Source organism: Emydura macquarii, unplaced genomic scaffold (assembly GCF_026122565.2).
Source record: "Emydura macquarii macquarii isolate MOO-44397 ecotype Brisbane River unplaced genomic scaffold, CSIRO-AGI_Emac_v2 contig_2531, whole genome shotgun sequence".
Lineage (NCBI taxonomy): Eukaryota > Metazoa > Chordata > Testudines > Chelidae > Emydura > Emydura macquarii.
The window spans coordinates 4,049,182-4,064,225 of NW_027132668.1; the positions used below are offsets into that span (position 1 = coordinate 4,049,182).

The 15,044-nt window shown below is 36.7% G+C and overlaps 1 protein-coding gene across 5 annotated transcripts in view; it reads left to right on the forward strand.

The window, feature by feature from the left end:
* NCK2 (NCK adaptor protein 2) overlaps positions 1-15,044 on the forward strand; it is a 134,888-nt gene that overhangs the window by 76,557 nt on the left and 43,287 nt on the right. For all 5 annotated transcript variants that reach the window (XM_067563605.1, XM_067563604.1, XM_067563603.1 and 2 more), the window contains one exon: positions 14,680-14,921. In XM_067563605.1, coding sequence (XP_067419706.1) covers positions 14,696-14,921 — 226 coding nt within the window. In that variant the 5' untranslated portion in view covers positions 14,680-14,695. The remainder of the gene's footprint in view (positions 1-14,679; positions 14,922-15,044) is intronic.

Consider the following 15,044-nt stretch of genomic DNA (forward strand, 5'->3'; position numbering starts at 1 on the left):
TATGCGGAGCTAGCTGATGTTGATGGTGCTGGGTGCAAAACAAGAAATTCAACCCCCCAATTCACTCCTTAAATGAAGTCACCTCCACCCCTGCCCAAAAGAGGAAGGAAAATGGGAGATACATCTTCTCTTAAGTATAGAAACTTTCACTGCTTGCTGAGTCCTGCCAAAAAACACAAAACGCAGCCCAGGTGTTTCTGGGTATCAAAAGCCCTAAGTGCTCAGTTGTGAAAACCTCCAGTTCCACTGCTGACAATTTATACGATGAAGTTACACATTGCAGTGCAAAAATCTGTCGCACAGTGAAACTTTGTGGACAAAGTGAATGAACTGAATCATATATAAAGTTCAGTAACGTAAGTTGTATTGTACTGAGTGTGCTTGGCAGGGAACAAGGAGGGAGAGAGTACTTTTTAGAATAGTGCTGCATATATATATAATATATATGTATACTTTTAATTGTAGAGTGCAGAAGGGTATGGTCTGCATTAAAGTAAACTCCCCTTTTTCAATCAGCTGAACAGAACTACTTTTGCTCATTTGTTTACTGCTCTTCCAATTTCATATCAGTTGAAGACTGTTAAACCACTAGAATGGCACAAAACAAACTTCATTTCTGTGCTCTAATGGAGCTACAAAGAAATTCGTTGTCTCAAAAGTAGAACTGAGGTTTCCTGTTCGCAGTTGTTTTGTAAAACAGGATGCGAGTACTGTAGGGTGGCTGTAGTTGCTCTAGAGATTTTTGTATCAGATATATTGCAGTACTGAAGCAATACACGGGCCAAGAAAATTCGCTCAGTAATCTCCATATCAAGCTCATAACTCTGTTTGAGCGATAGCATAACTTTAGATTCTAGAAAGATACCTAGTCTTGCTTTAAAAGATGTCAAGTGATGGAGAATCCATGACATCCGTAGGTAAGTTTTTTCCAATGGCTAGTTACCCTCACTTTTTAAGAGAAAAAAAATTGTGCCTTATTTCTGGATGGACTTTGTCCCATTTGTGTCACTGCATTCCAGGATAACAGTTCCCCATCCTGTGACTGTGACCTGCATTCTTTGTTCATAGATGTATAATCTTGCATGTTGCTAAATTCAAATGTATATTGTTAAAATGAGCTCACCTTACGTCAGCCTGTACAACTGACCTGTCCCCATCATAACTTACCTCTCCACTAATTTTTGTTATCTGCAAATTTTACCAGTTATTTTATATTTTCTTCCAGATGATTGATAAAGAAATTGAATAGCGGGAACCTAGTGGAAACTCCCACATTAAATAACTATTCCTAATTTACAGTTACTGTTTGTGATCTATCACTTAATTAGTTTTTAATCCATTCACTATGGGCTATAAAGGTTTTTGTCTAGTGCTAATTTTTTTTTATCAGAATGTCATGTAGGACTTATTCAGACACCTTAAAGAAGTCTAATATGTCAGCAGTTACCTTTATCAACCAAACTTGTGATGTCATCAGAAAAATCAGGATTATCTGACAAGGCCTATTTTCCATAGAACTGTATTAATGGGCTTTAATTATGTTATCATCCTTTAAATCTTCACTGATTGCGTCCCATATCAGCTGTTCCATGATTCTGCCTGGAATCTTTGTCAGGTTAACATACTATCATAGAATCATAGAGTTGGAAGAGACCTCAGGAGGTCATCTAGTCAAACCCCCTGCTCAAAGTAGGACTAACCTCAGCTAAATCATCCCAGCCAGGGCTTTGTCAAGCCACAGCTTAAAAACCTCCAAAGATGGAGATTCCACCCCTCCCTAGGTAACCCATTCCAGTGCTTCACCACCCTCCTAGTGAAAAACTTTTTCCTAATATCCAACCTAGACCTCCCCCACTGCAACTTGAGACCGTTGCTCCTTGTTCTGTCATCTGTCACCACTGAGAACAGCTTAGCTCCATCCTCCCTGGAACCCCCTTTCAGGTAGTTAAAGGCTGCTATCAAATCCCCCCTCAATCTTCTCTTCTACAGACTAAACAAGCGTAGTTCCCTCAGCCTCTCCTCATAAGTCTTGTGCTCCAACCCCCTAATCATTTTGGTTGCCCTCCGCTGGACTCTCTCCAACTTGTCCACATCCTTTTTGTAGTGGGGGGCCCAAAACTTGTACACACTACTCCAAATGCAGCCTCACCAATGCCGAATAGAGGGGAATAATCACTTCCCGCGATCTGCTGGCAGTGCTCCTACTAATGCAGCCCAATATGCTATTAGCATTCTTGGCAACCAGGGCACACTGCTGACTCATATCCAGGTTCTTATCCACTGTTACCCCCAGGTTCTTTTCTGCAGAACTGCTGCCTAGCTCATCGGTCCCCAGTCTGTAACTGTGCATGGGATTCTTCCGTCCTAAGTGGTGGACTCTACACTTGTCCTTGTTGAACCTCATCAGATTTCTTTTGGCCCAATCCTCCAGTTTGTTTAGGTCCTTCTGTATCCTATCCCTATCTTCCAGGGTATTTACCACTCCCCCTACCTTAGTGTCATCTGAAAACTTGCTGAGGGTGCAATCTACCCCATCCTCCAGATCATTAATGAAAACGTTGAACAAAACCGGCCCCAGGACCGACCCCTGGGGCACTCCGCTTGTGACCGGCTGCCAGCTAGACATGGAGCCATTGATCACTACTCATTGAGCCCTATGCTCTAGCCAGTTCTCTATCCATTTTATAGTCCATTCATCCAACCCATACTTCTTTAACTTGCTGATAAGAATACTGTGAGAGACCATATCAAAAGCTTTGCTAAAGTCGAGGTATATCACGTCCACCACTTTCCCCACATCCATAAAGCCAGTCACTTCTTCATAGAAAGCAATCAGATTGGTCAGGCATGACTTCCCTTTGGTGAATCCATGTTGACTGTTTCTGATCACCTTCCTCTCTTCTAAGTGCCTTAAAATGGATTCCTTGAGGACCTGTTCCATGATTTTTCCAGGGATTGAGGTGAGGCTGACCTGCCTGTAGTTCCCTGTATAGTCCCTATAGTTACTCAGGTCATCCTGTTTACCATTTTTAAATATTGGCATGAAATTAACTTTTCCCCAGTCCTCTGGAACTTCCCCAGTGTTCGAGGATTTGTTAAAAATCAACATGCATGGCTCAGAGGACTCAGTGAATTTTTTTAATATTTGTGGGTGAAAGTTATGGGGGCCTGCAGATTTAAAAATGCTTCACTATAGCAGTTGCCATTTAACATCCTTTCATAGTTACTGATGAACTAGAAAATACTTCATTATCACTGTAGGATATGAATATATAATTCTATTTCTTTCCAAATACATAATATTAATATTTATTGAACAATTCTGTCTTTTGTTATCATCACTGACATTTTTACCCTCTTATCTAGTACTGGGCCTATACCATTACTAGTATTACATTTTCCCCAATATATTTAAAGAATTCCTTCTTATTGTCCTTAACCCTATTAGCCATACATTGTTTACTGATACTTCTTAGCCTCTTTTTTATTGATGTTTTCACCTCCTCTCTTAACTGGGATGTTGAACCAAAGAAGCATCTTTTCATGAAATTCCCCCATGATAACACAATTTTTGTTTCTTCACGTTATAGATGAAAGTTTAAGGGACTGTTCATCCTGGTCCCTCATATGATTTGGTGATCTATAGCAGACTTCTACCACCCTGTGATTTAGTCAGTTATTACATTTATTTATATGCATTCCAGGTTCTGTCTTTCTGAATTGTCAATAATTCTTTGATGTAGAGTCCCACCCCCATACCTGACTTGTCCTCTCTGTTTTTCCTTAATAAGTGTTTCCAGTGGTTTTAATGTTCCAGTCATGTGAATTATGTTGTTAGATGTTCACATCTCAACTCTTTCACTTAAAACCTAAATCTCAAGATTTGAGCAGAGCTCATAAAAGCTCTGAATTTGATTCTCTCACATGATTTTTGTTTTAGCACATTATTTGTTTTATTTACTTATTTATCCCTTAAAGATATCTTTGTTACCTCAAGAATTAGTACCTGAAGGACAAAAGGTTCCTTAATTGTAATTGGAAAATGCAAAACAAAAAAATATATACTGTATTGTCTATAATCTTACTTGGATATTTATCCTAAATAATCATCATTCATCTTCTCAGTATCTTGATTCCCAATTAATTATTTTGGTAAGCTGTCCATTTTATTAGAGAACATATTGTACCCAGTACAGCTGTATCCACCCTCGTTTGGGACATTGTTTATTGCAGAAATTCTCAAACTTACTAATAGTGTAGACTTATAGAGATTGTCTTATGAAAAACCTGTGCTTCCACTTGTAATTGCACATCTCTGTGGCCCCTACAGTAATTCATTATAATTGCATATTAAGAATATGGGAACATAGAAATTGCCATATTGAATCAGGCCAGTCCAACCCTTTAAAAATAACTAGTACTATATACTTCACAGAAAGATATAAAGCCCCCATAATTTCCTGATAGTAGGGAAGCTTCTTCCTAATCCTAGGCTGTAAATAGTTGAGTTATAACCTGGAGCCATAAGCATTTATATTAGTTACACATTTTTACCCCGTTCACTGTAATTCTATTGGGCTTCGTCAAAGTGCTGAGCACTCCAATCACAGTTCATCTGTGTGCTTTAGCACATGCTTAACTTTAAGCACATGAGTAATCCCCTTGATGGCAATGAGTAGTTCCCTACCAATTTCACTGAAGGTAGCACAGAAGTGAGGATGGCAATCCTGCCATTCTTCTACAAGAAGTTTGTCAGCCCCACCGCCCCCCAACAGCCCCATTTTGGGTTGGGACCCCCACAGTTACAACACTGAAATTTCAGAGGAAAACATCCTAAATCATGAAATTGATCAATTTTTCAAATCCTATGACAATGAAATTTACTAAAATGGACCATAAATTTGGTAGGGCCCTAGCAATGTGACTATGCATTGCATAAAGTTAAATATTTTAAAGTGTTCATTGAATCAGGGTTGGGTGCCCAGCACCTTGCAGGATGGAGTCCATTATCCACAAAAATGTTCTTGTAATATGAGAAAAGGTAAATAGGACTTCTTGATTTACCTCCATTATAATTTGCATATAATAAAAATATCCCTCTTTATAAGTCTACCCTCTAAACTAAATAGTCCTGATCTTTTTCAATATCTCTACATATGGAATTCCCTCATGCTTCTAATAATTTTCATTTCTAGTGCTCTCTTACTGTTTTTGCTGTATCAGTTTTGAGGTGGGGTGACAAGAACTTTACACAGCGTTCAACATCAGGGCATACCATCCTTATATAATGACCATTTTTTTAAATCAATATAAAATAGTTATTTTTATCAATAGCTTTGGTCATATTTTTATACATCTTAACTTTTTCTTTGTGTATTCTCCCCCCTCCCCCCAGTTTGCCATTTAGAAAATGTTGGGTTGACCATAGTGATACCTTGATCTCTTTCTGAATTATAGAACCATAGGACTGGAAGGGACCTCATGAGGTCATCTAGTTAGTCCAGTCCTCTGCACTTATGTTTACAAGTTAATTTAGAAATCAATGTATATAGGAGTTCAGAGCTTTCTTGCCAGTGTGTATTAACTTGCACATGTCTTCAATGAATTTCCTCTTTCATTGTGCTGGATAATCATCATCAAGTTTTGCCTGGTTCCACAATTGTTCCTTTCAATAGTCTTTCACCTCGACTAATTTAAATTTTGTGATATCTACAAATTTTGTTGTATTGTTTGAAAATTATCCACTTCTCTTTTCAGACTGTTGATAAATGTGCTTGTACAGGCTTTGCTTTGTAATGAAGAGCCTTGAAATCTTTAGAAGCAGCCAGAAAAGAGGATTATCACTGGACCTGTCATCTATTGATGACACCAGCAAGTAATCCACATGCCACGGGCTGGGAACTGTTGGTCAGGACTAAAAGTCAGATAGTCTTGGTTCTGTCACTGAATCATTGTTTCCTTGGGCATGTCACTTCACACCTCTGAACTGCTGCTTCCACATCTGTAAAACTGAGTTGATAAATTTGCAGATGTGTGTTGGATAATAAACATGTGAAAGCGCTTGGAAATCTTTTTTGTTGAAGTTGCTATAGAAGTTTTTTTCTGCTTATTTGGACTTCACTGATTGCAATTTGTTTTGTTCTGTGAAATCAAGACTCTTGATCTGCTTTTTTTTCTTTTGTCATTTGGTTTTTACTGGTAACCTGAGGTATTTGACAAGAACATCCGACACTAGAGCTGCATGAAATACCGTATTTTTTTCACGAGTTTTCATACGAATTCTTCAAGTTTCTGTTAACATGGGTTTTCACCCTTTGAGTTTTGTATTCAAATGAAGCCGAGAGCTGAGACGAAACTCAGTATCATCTCCAGTGTTTCACCATTTTTTCCTTATTTTATGTAAAAAATTGTAAATAAACCGAGGCAGAGTTTTAAATTTGTGTGTGTTTTAAATTTGTGTGTGTTTTCACACACAAGTTTCTTAACAGAAGTATGTTAAATCTGCATAAATAATAAGGTTTTCAGACTTGAGAGAGTTTGTCAGGTAATGAATCAGCTCTTTAGATACTCTTCCTAATGAGAGCAAGACTGCACTATGAGCCTAGCTGCTTAATACAATAGTGAGTGTTGAGGGAGACAATGATTTTGCCATCCAGCATTTCCCCAAGGCATGGAGTTTCATCCACCTGTTATGGAGTATGAAGGGCTAACTGATTGGGTACTGGACATGTATAAATTAAGATGAGTAGGCCTTTAACAACACATGGTGAAGTACTAGAGGACATGATTGGTTTCATTTTTCTGGAGAGGGGTGCTGAGCTTGTTTGAGAAATGCAGCTCTAATCAGTGTAGTCCTAATTGCTCTCAAATGTCAGATTTTATTTTCCAAGCATATCTATAAATAACTATAGTAATTTGTTCATTGAATGTATATGTATATTTTTGTAACACATAAGAGCCTCTGTATCAGTTAAGTACAGTATTTATAGTGTTAGTTCTGAAATTAAGACTCAGATTTCTTGGAATTTATCCAGTTTACAAAACAGACTCAGTGTTTTTTGTGTATCTTTGCTAGTTGAATTCTTCAGCTTTTACTAATAGTCTCCTTTACATTTCCTCAGGAGATGAACAAAATATCAAACTGTAACATAAACCATTTTTTCAGTCTATTCTTACCAAATGAATATACATCCCTAGTTTCATAACAGTGAAAAGGAAAAAACCAAGCTTTTTTTCCCCAGCGGGTCTTCAAAGATCACCCTTACTTCCTGTTTTTACTACCCTCCTTAGACTTGTCAACTTCAGTCTTTCTCCCAGGTGAGGCTTGCTCTGGAGTTAGATGATGTCACTAACGGTCAGAAGGCATCAATAAAGAGCAGAAAAGAAATTCTTTTCTTCTTTTGCCCATTGACTAAACATGCTGAATTCACAGAAATTCTAACAGCCATCCCAAGAAGCAAGGATCCTGAGCTTAGATAATATGCTGGAGTAGCTCCAAAGTTGCTCTTAATGAGTTTAATATTTTAAAGCCATCAAGCAATATCCGCATTTAAGAAATTACGCTGTAGCTCCTGGGGCTACTACACTATGTGCTATCAATAACAATGGATAATGTATTCTTTTGTTTGTCCTCTATCTATTAAACTTACTTTAAAATGCTTTTCAAATACATGGAAATTTTTGTTAGCTGCATTGGTCCCAGGATATTAGCGAGACACAGTGGATGAAATAATATCTTCTATTGGACCAACATCTGTTGGTGAAAGACATAAATAGGTCTTGGACTTGAAGAAGAGCTCTGGGTAAATTGAAAATTGTCTTTTTCACCAACAGAAGTTAATCCAATAAAAGATATTACTTCATCCACTTTGTCTCTATATTGAAATTTCTGGTATATTGCTTATATATGTTAGTCTTCATTTGTTTCTCATTTGGCCATTGATTACCTTTTTTAGTAGTAATTTACACATTTTTCTTTAAAGGAAGTTAAATCATTCCTCCAAAACTCACTGCTCCTAACCGAACTGTTAGTGAATGTTTTTCTAAACAACAAATGCTTGATACTGGGCTGGGGATTAAATGACGGTAAGAATATAGCTTTTAAGAAAAAATTCAAAAGGAAACCCATATTCAGTAAATATAAAGGGCCTGGTACACTGGCGCCATACAGAAGACATATAAACAGACAACTCTGTGGGCCCTACCCCAACATAGTAGCCTTTGAACGAGATACTGACAACCGGATGATGGTTCTGTATTGTTTTACAGCATCCAATCAGAAATAGTTTGAGATTGATCTAGTTTTGAACTTCCCCCTCCCCCCCCTTTTTTTTTTAACAAGTTTTAACCTGTCACCCCTTTTTGTTCCTTTCCATTCCATGGTTCCTTAAAAGAAAATTTCCTTATTTGGAAAATAATGTAGTATAAGCAAATCACGAGTTCATTTTGTATTAAGAATACATTATTTGCATCTGTACATATTTGTAGAACCAAACACTTTAGCCAAGCCAATTAAATACCTTTCAGTTACTTGGTTAATTAGTATCTTTACAACAGAGAGTTTAAACACATGTTCACAATATCTGTACTATCAGAAATATAGGTATATTGGTAGTGTTTATACTTCAATGCTGTCTTTAAATCAAAGGGACATTTGTTCAAGGTACCTTTATGATTTGAAGCATGTGTGGTAGTAGCATCTTATCTTTGGAAAGTCTGTCATAAAGGTTAATTATCTGTAATTTTAGAAATATTGCAATCAAGTTTACACTTTCTCTATACCAATAGGAGAGTAAAAATGTAAAAATATTCCTCTGATCTTTTTCCTGTTGGTACAGAATCTACACATTGTAGAATAACCAAAATATTCCCATCATTTGAATCAAAGTATTCATCTTTTATAAAACTAACTCAACAGATTCCAAATTCTTGGATCCCAGTGCCATTAAGAGCAAGTGTCTTAGAAGAATGCATGTCTTGATGCACGCACAGTTCAGTGGTGAAACCAAGATTTCAAAGAGGAACATGATCCAAAAATCCCTTTTCTTTTTTTATTTTCGTGCATACAGACACATTCTGGAACTACTGGTGCCATGTCAGACATACATATCCTTTTCTTGTCTCTCTCTATTTATTTGCACTTTAAGTTCTAGGTAGCCTCTTACAAAGTTCATATAGTAGCTACAGTATTTCAGCTTCCTATGACCTGCTTTGTGATGACTCAGTCTTTGCTCAACCTTTACTGAAGCAGGTTGTTAATGGTCTCCACCATCTGTATCTGTCGACAAACCTCTAGTAAACTTTTAGAATCTAAATTTACTCTAGCATCAACTGATTTTTTTTACCCTCCCATTCTCTCAGAATTCTCACTTTTTCTTCCTCTTGAAGTACATTTGTAATAGAAATTTTGTACTGTTTTTCCAACAGTGCTGCAACTGCACCAGTGCTAACAATAGTATAAACCCCAATAGAGAGAGGACGTACAATCCTGTTACAGAAACATCAGATGGAACCTGACAGGGTGGTAAAAACACCTGAGCTTTGTCCACATTAATGATTGAACCTTCGTAGCGCTAGTGCAGCACTATTGCTGGAAACTAGTTAGAAAATTTTCTGGTAAAATACATTTTTCTGGTTGCTATTGTCTTGTATGTGAGAGAAGTCCAATTCCTAGTGACTGATACTCCTTTCCCCTTTTTACCCTAAACAAGGTGGTTCTATAGCTTTAATCAAAGATTCTGCTTAAAGTAGCTTTAGATTTCTAGATGAACCATCGTTTCTTCTTAGTGAACATTTTCCCATAGACCATATGAGTCTTTGGGAGCATTTATGCGTCATAAATTGCATAGTAAGAGGCCCTGTACTTTCTACATCTGTGAAACAAAACCTTTCAGAAAGATGGTTGTTTATATTTTTTTTAAATAGCTATTTGGGGAAAGTATTGAGACAGAGAATTAATCAGCACAGATATTATCAAAACAGACAATTGTGGACTCAAGGTGGGGGAGGTAATATCTTTTATTGGGCCACCTTCTTCTCTTTGTCATCAACAGAAGTTGGTCCTATAAAAGATATTGTCTCGCCCACCTTGTCCCTAATATCCTGGGACTTACATGGCTATCACTACACTGCATAGATATTGTAGATGACTTCAAGGCTAAGACAAGAGAGTTGAAAGTTTTCATAGCTTGTCTTAATTCTATTGGTGAAATTTGCAAAGTGGCAATTTTGAGCGACTTTTCAGTATTGACATATCCGTTTGATAGTGAAGCTAGTCTTTCTTTAGTCAGGCAGTCCTCGTTCTCTTTAACTGTGTTTCATTAATTTTTCAACTGATGATTAATATCCAAAGACACACTTTGTATCTCCAAGACTATGGTTTTGTGGGGGAAATAAATTTGAACAACCTCCATTCCCATCAAGTAACGTATCTTTCCTTTATAACACTGATTCAAAATTCCTATCTACACTGCTGTTATGACTGCATCAGAAGCCAGTTAAAACTCTGCAGAAAATTGTAAGATGGATGGAAGCTGACTGTTTCAGTAACTCCGGTCTTTAACCCAGCTGACTTCGATCCTCCAGTCTAACTGAAAGTTGTAATGTAGAAGTGTGGTAAACATATCTCCAGTATGGTTATAGATGTGATGTAGGTGGGGCCTAATAGAGACCATAAAATGCTTTATTTTTAAAACTGCTATGATGTTTAACTTATTTTCAAAAGTTGTAACTAGAGATGTGTGAGCTTCAAAAATCCTTGCCTGGTGAGCAAGATTAATTTTTTTTTTTAAATGTACATAGCAGTCTAGAAGTTCTTGCAGCGTCATTAAATGTAATAGAAAGTTATAAAGCTGCAACAAATACAATAAAAATTAGCTTAAGATACAGCATTCTAGGAAAAGCAGGGTGAGGGTGGGCAGAGGGAGCCTGATTTCTGTCATTGCTAGAATGAGGAATGTCTGTGAACATAAGGAATATTTTATGAAAACTGTAGTTGGAATAACATAAGTAAGAAAAACAACCCCCCTCCCCCCGTTACGCTAATAAAGATAAAAAAGAAGCTACACCCATATTGCAAAGTAAACCATCCTTAATACTCACATGATGAGAAACGGATAAATTCCATGCATAAATTGAGTTGTTTACAATAATTTTTGTAGATAAATAGGCATTTCCATATTTTTTGTTGATGTCTTTTAAAAGGGACATCATTTGACCCCAGCCGTATAGGGACATGGGGCCAGAATTTTAATTTGATCCAGCCCCTTTTCATTGCTTTGGCAGCACAAAGAGGCCAGAGAGCAGTTGTCCCAGCTGAAGATTTTCCTGGTGTTACAGAGTCTCATTAGCATTGCTGTTGGACTCTTTTTCACTTGGCTAGATTAAAAAAAAAAAAAAAAAAAAATATATATATATATATATATATATATACACACACACACACATATATAAAAATAGAGAGAGAGAGAGAGAGAGCGTGCGCGCGCAAATCTTCAAAGTATACTGCTGCTCTGGATGGATATTCAGTTCCTTTGAAACTTTGCTGGTTGGGTTCTATCCCAAGTGCAACCTCTCCAACTTGTTTCTTTCATTTATAATCTGTTATGTAGCACCCGTCAGTATATTACATGAATACCTACATACATTAGGTAAATTATTAATAAATACATACATTAATAAAATTATTCTCACAACACCCTTGTGAAGTTCAAATGAGAATACCGAGGCAAACACTAAAATCCTGGTCCTACTGAAGTCATTGGCAAAATATCATTGTTTTCAATGGGGACAGGAGTTCACATAGAGGGACTGACTTGCTTAAAGTCAGTCTGTTGCAGAGATCAAAGGCTTGTCTACCTACACTAGAAATGCTATAGCGATACAGTTGCAGCACTGTGTCAGTGTAGAAAATAGTTTTCCTACTTACATAAACAGGAGGAGCAGAAGGCAACCCTTGTCACAAAAAAGCAAAGTTCACACAGCCGCCTCTCCTACATCAGTGAGAAAGCAGGACTGCTGTTCTTGATACCGGATGTCAAATCTCAGTAAAGAGAAGGTCTTTGTCTTAGCATTTTTCATTTATTTATGTAAAAGACTTGAATTTTTCACCTAATTGAAAGATTACAATTTTAACCTTCCTTTATGTGAGCTAACCACTACCAAACCACAAACCTGGTAATTGCTGGTCTTCTGCATAACCATATCCTCAATTAATCTCATTAATAGTGCACTAGTAACTTTCTTTTTGTTCTGCATTTCCCGGGAGTAGTGAGAATTGGCTGTCTCAGTTCACAGTTGCTGAAAATAAAATAAACCAATCTAAACTGTAGAGAGATTGTATTGACAGCACCAACGCCCAGAATGGGCTCAACTACTGTCTCCCTGTGGCTACATCAACTTACTGATTTGTGAAGTGGTGGTCCATTTTATATGAATTGAAGGTAGGGATGTCAGTTTATCAGGAACTTGATTCAAAAGCTCAAAACTGTACTATGTCTTTGTCATTATTGGGGGGGGAGGGGAGGGATTATTTGAAAAATACAGTTGTCAAAGAATCTTTGTAGCGCTTTATCCCCTGTACCATGACCTATTGCTTATTCTTCTTCCAGCATGCTGCAGCTGTTATTAATTGTAAATACCCCACTTACTGTCTATAATTGTTTAAAGCTTCAAACTTTTCTTAAATTAATCAAAAAGAATTATCTATATAGACTCATGTTCAAACTCTCCATCTCATCTCTAGCTGTTGCACGCTACTCTGTGCTCCGCCAATTGAGAAGTGAGGAGGTAGACAAGCCTCTGAACTCTTTCAGTATTTCAGAAAACACTCCATGCCATGACTTTCATGTCAGCTACAAATTTTTGTCTTGTCCATTGTTGTGAGGTGACGGTCCATTTACTTCATCCTTTATCTGGAAGAATGGATAAGCAGTGTCCAATAACCAGACAGCCATAACTCAGTTCTGTAGTGGCATCATGCTATAACCAAACAGTCATGATTAAGACATCTTAGTGTTTGTAGTCTCTGATTAGATTATCTGATCTTTAGAGAGACGTGTCTTTTCATATTTTCCCTTCATTTTGTCACAACAGCCTTGAGTTTGCACAGCTTGTACTTTAGGTAGGTACTGCACAAGTTTGATCTGGAAATGAAGACCCACCGTAAACATGAAATCCCCAAAATGCTATTTTTGCAATCACTTTTCAGAGTTAGCTTCAATTCAAATATTATAATTTGTTGAGTGGAAAATTCCAAAATAATGGCTTTTACAATTATTTTAGCCACATAAGCATTCTTAAAATAGTTTGCAACATGCTTCAGTTGAAATAGTGTACTGGTAAGAACAAGGTAGTAAAGGTAATTAATATCAAGAAAATGTGCTCAGAGTTTAGAATTGAAAAAATATTTTAAAAACTGTTTCTACCAGATTGTAACACATTTGAGAGAGCCACACATTTGATGTCATGATTTCAAAAATAGCTAAATAAAAAAATAAAATAAAAAAGCAATAATTTGATGTTGTTTAATATAGAAATCTCTTATGTTACTTTTCAGTCAGAGATCGCAAAGGAGTTATTGAGAGGATGAAATAAGGCAGACCCTTATTTATTTGAATGTTACTGTACGTGTGTCCTGAAATGTTTTGCAGGCTTTTTTTTTTTTTTTTTTTTTTTTTTTTTTTAATAAAGCCTTTTTTATAGGGCAAAACTTTTCCTGGCCTTACTCGATCATGTATAAGAGTAAAAGTGAGTAGGGCTTCTCTGCTCAACTGAATAACAGTTTATTAAGATTACAGCTCTCGTATCACCAAACCTCATGAAGAAGTAAACAGAGAGTGCTGGGGTGAGAGGAGTCTTGACTGTGTGTTCCCCCTACTTGCTGACTTTCTCCCTTCTCAGGTCCCACCATGCCATTCCAGGGAACGAAAAGATGGCACAGCTATATGCTATCCCTTACCCAGATTATTGAACAAATGCTCAAAAAGTAGTACAGTCTTTAAAGTGATACAGACTAGAACATAACTCATTTCACTGCTGAAGTACAAATTCATTTTGTAATTAAATAGACCCAAAGTGTCACATCTTCCCCTTTGAAAAAAACAAAAAAAACCCCACATTCTTCTTTTTAAACCCAAGCATTTTGAATGTGTGTAAGGAATGTGTTAGAACAAAGGTCATTATAGAATGATGTAATGTAGAAAGTGTGATAATGAGAATGGAAAGGAAAAATCTTGTTTGGACTGCACTCCTCTAGTTTTCTTCTTAAAAGCAGGATCTTGAAGGATGTAGGAACAATTTTATAATTGTGTGTATATAAACTAAATGTGTTGTATATGTTAAGTTTAAAAACCTTTATAGATATTTTCTTGTAGTCCAATAACATTATATAATAGTCCAGAAGAAGAAAGTTAAACGTGCTATGACTAGAATTTATTACTAGGATATCCTAATTTAGCAAGAAATATCTAATCTAAACAATGATACTAGTTTTAAGAAAGGTCAATTTGATTATTGTATTGTTTGGTAAACCAAAAAGGGATGACTTCTTCATTTTTGTGTATATGCCTTTTTTTCCCATACGGTAAAAAGAGTATAAGTTTACAAGCTTTCATGTTGAAATAATGGAGGGGGGAGTATAAGTATAGTGTGTTAATGAACCTTTCCAATGTTTTGTGACAGAGGGACTCCATGAAAGATGACAGAAGAAGTTATTGTTATAGCAAAGTGGGATTACACTGCACAACAGGACCAAGAACTTGACATCAAGAAGAATGAGCGTCTTTGGCTGCTGGATGATTCCAAAACATGGTGGAGGGTAAGAAACGCGGCCAACAAAACGGGATATGTGCCATCAAATTACGTGGAACGAAAGAACAGCTTGAAGAAAGGCTCTTTGGTTAAAAATCTAAAAGACACATTGGGTAAGTCTTATGGTACTTTTTCTGGTGTTTGATAGAAGTGGTGACTTTTAAATTAGGCTGTTAAAAACTATTTTTTCTTAGAAAAAGTAATCCCTTTTGAGGATTTTGTAGTTCTGATGTTGA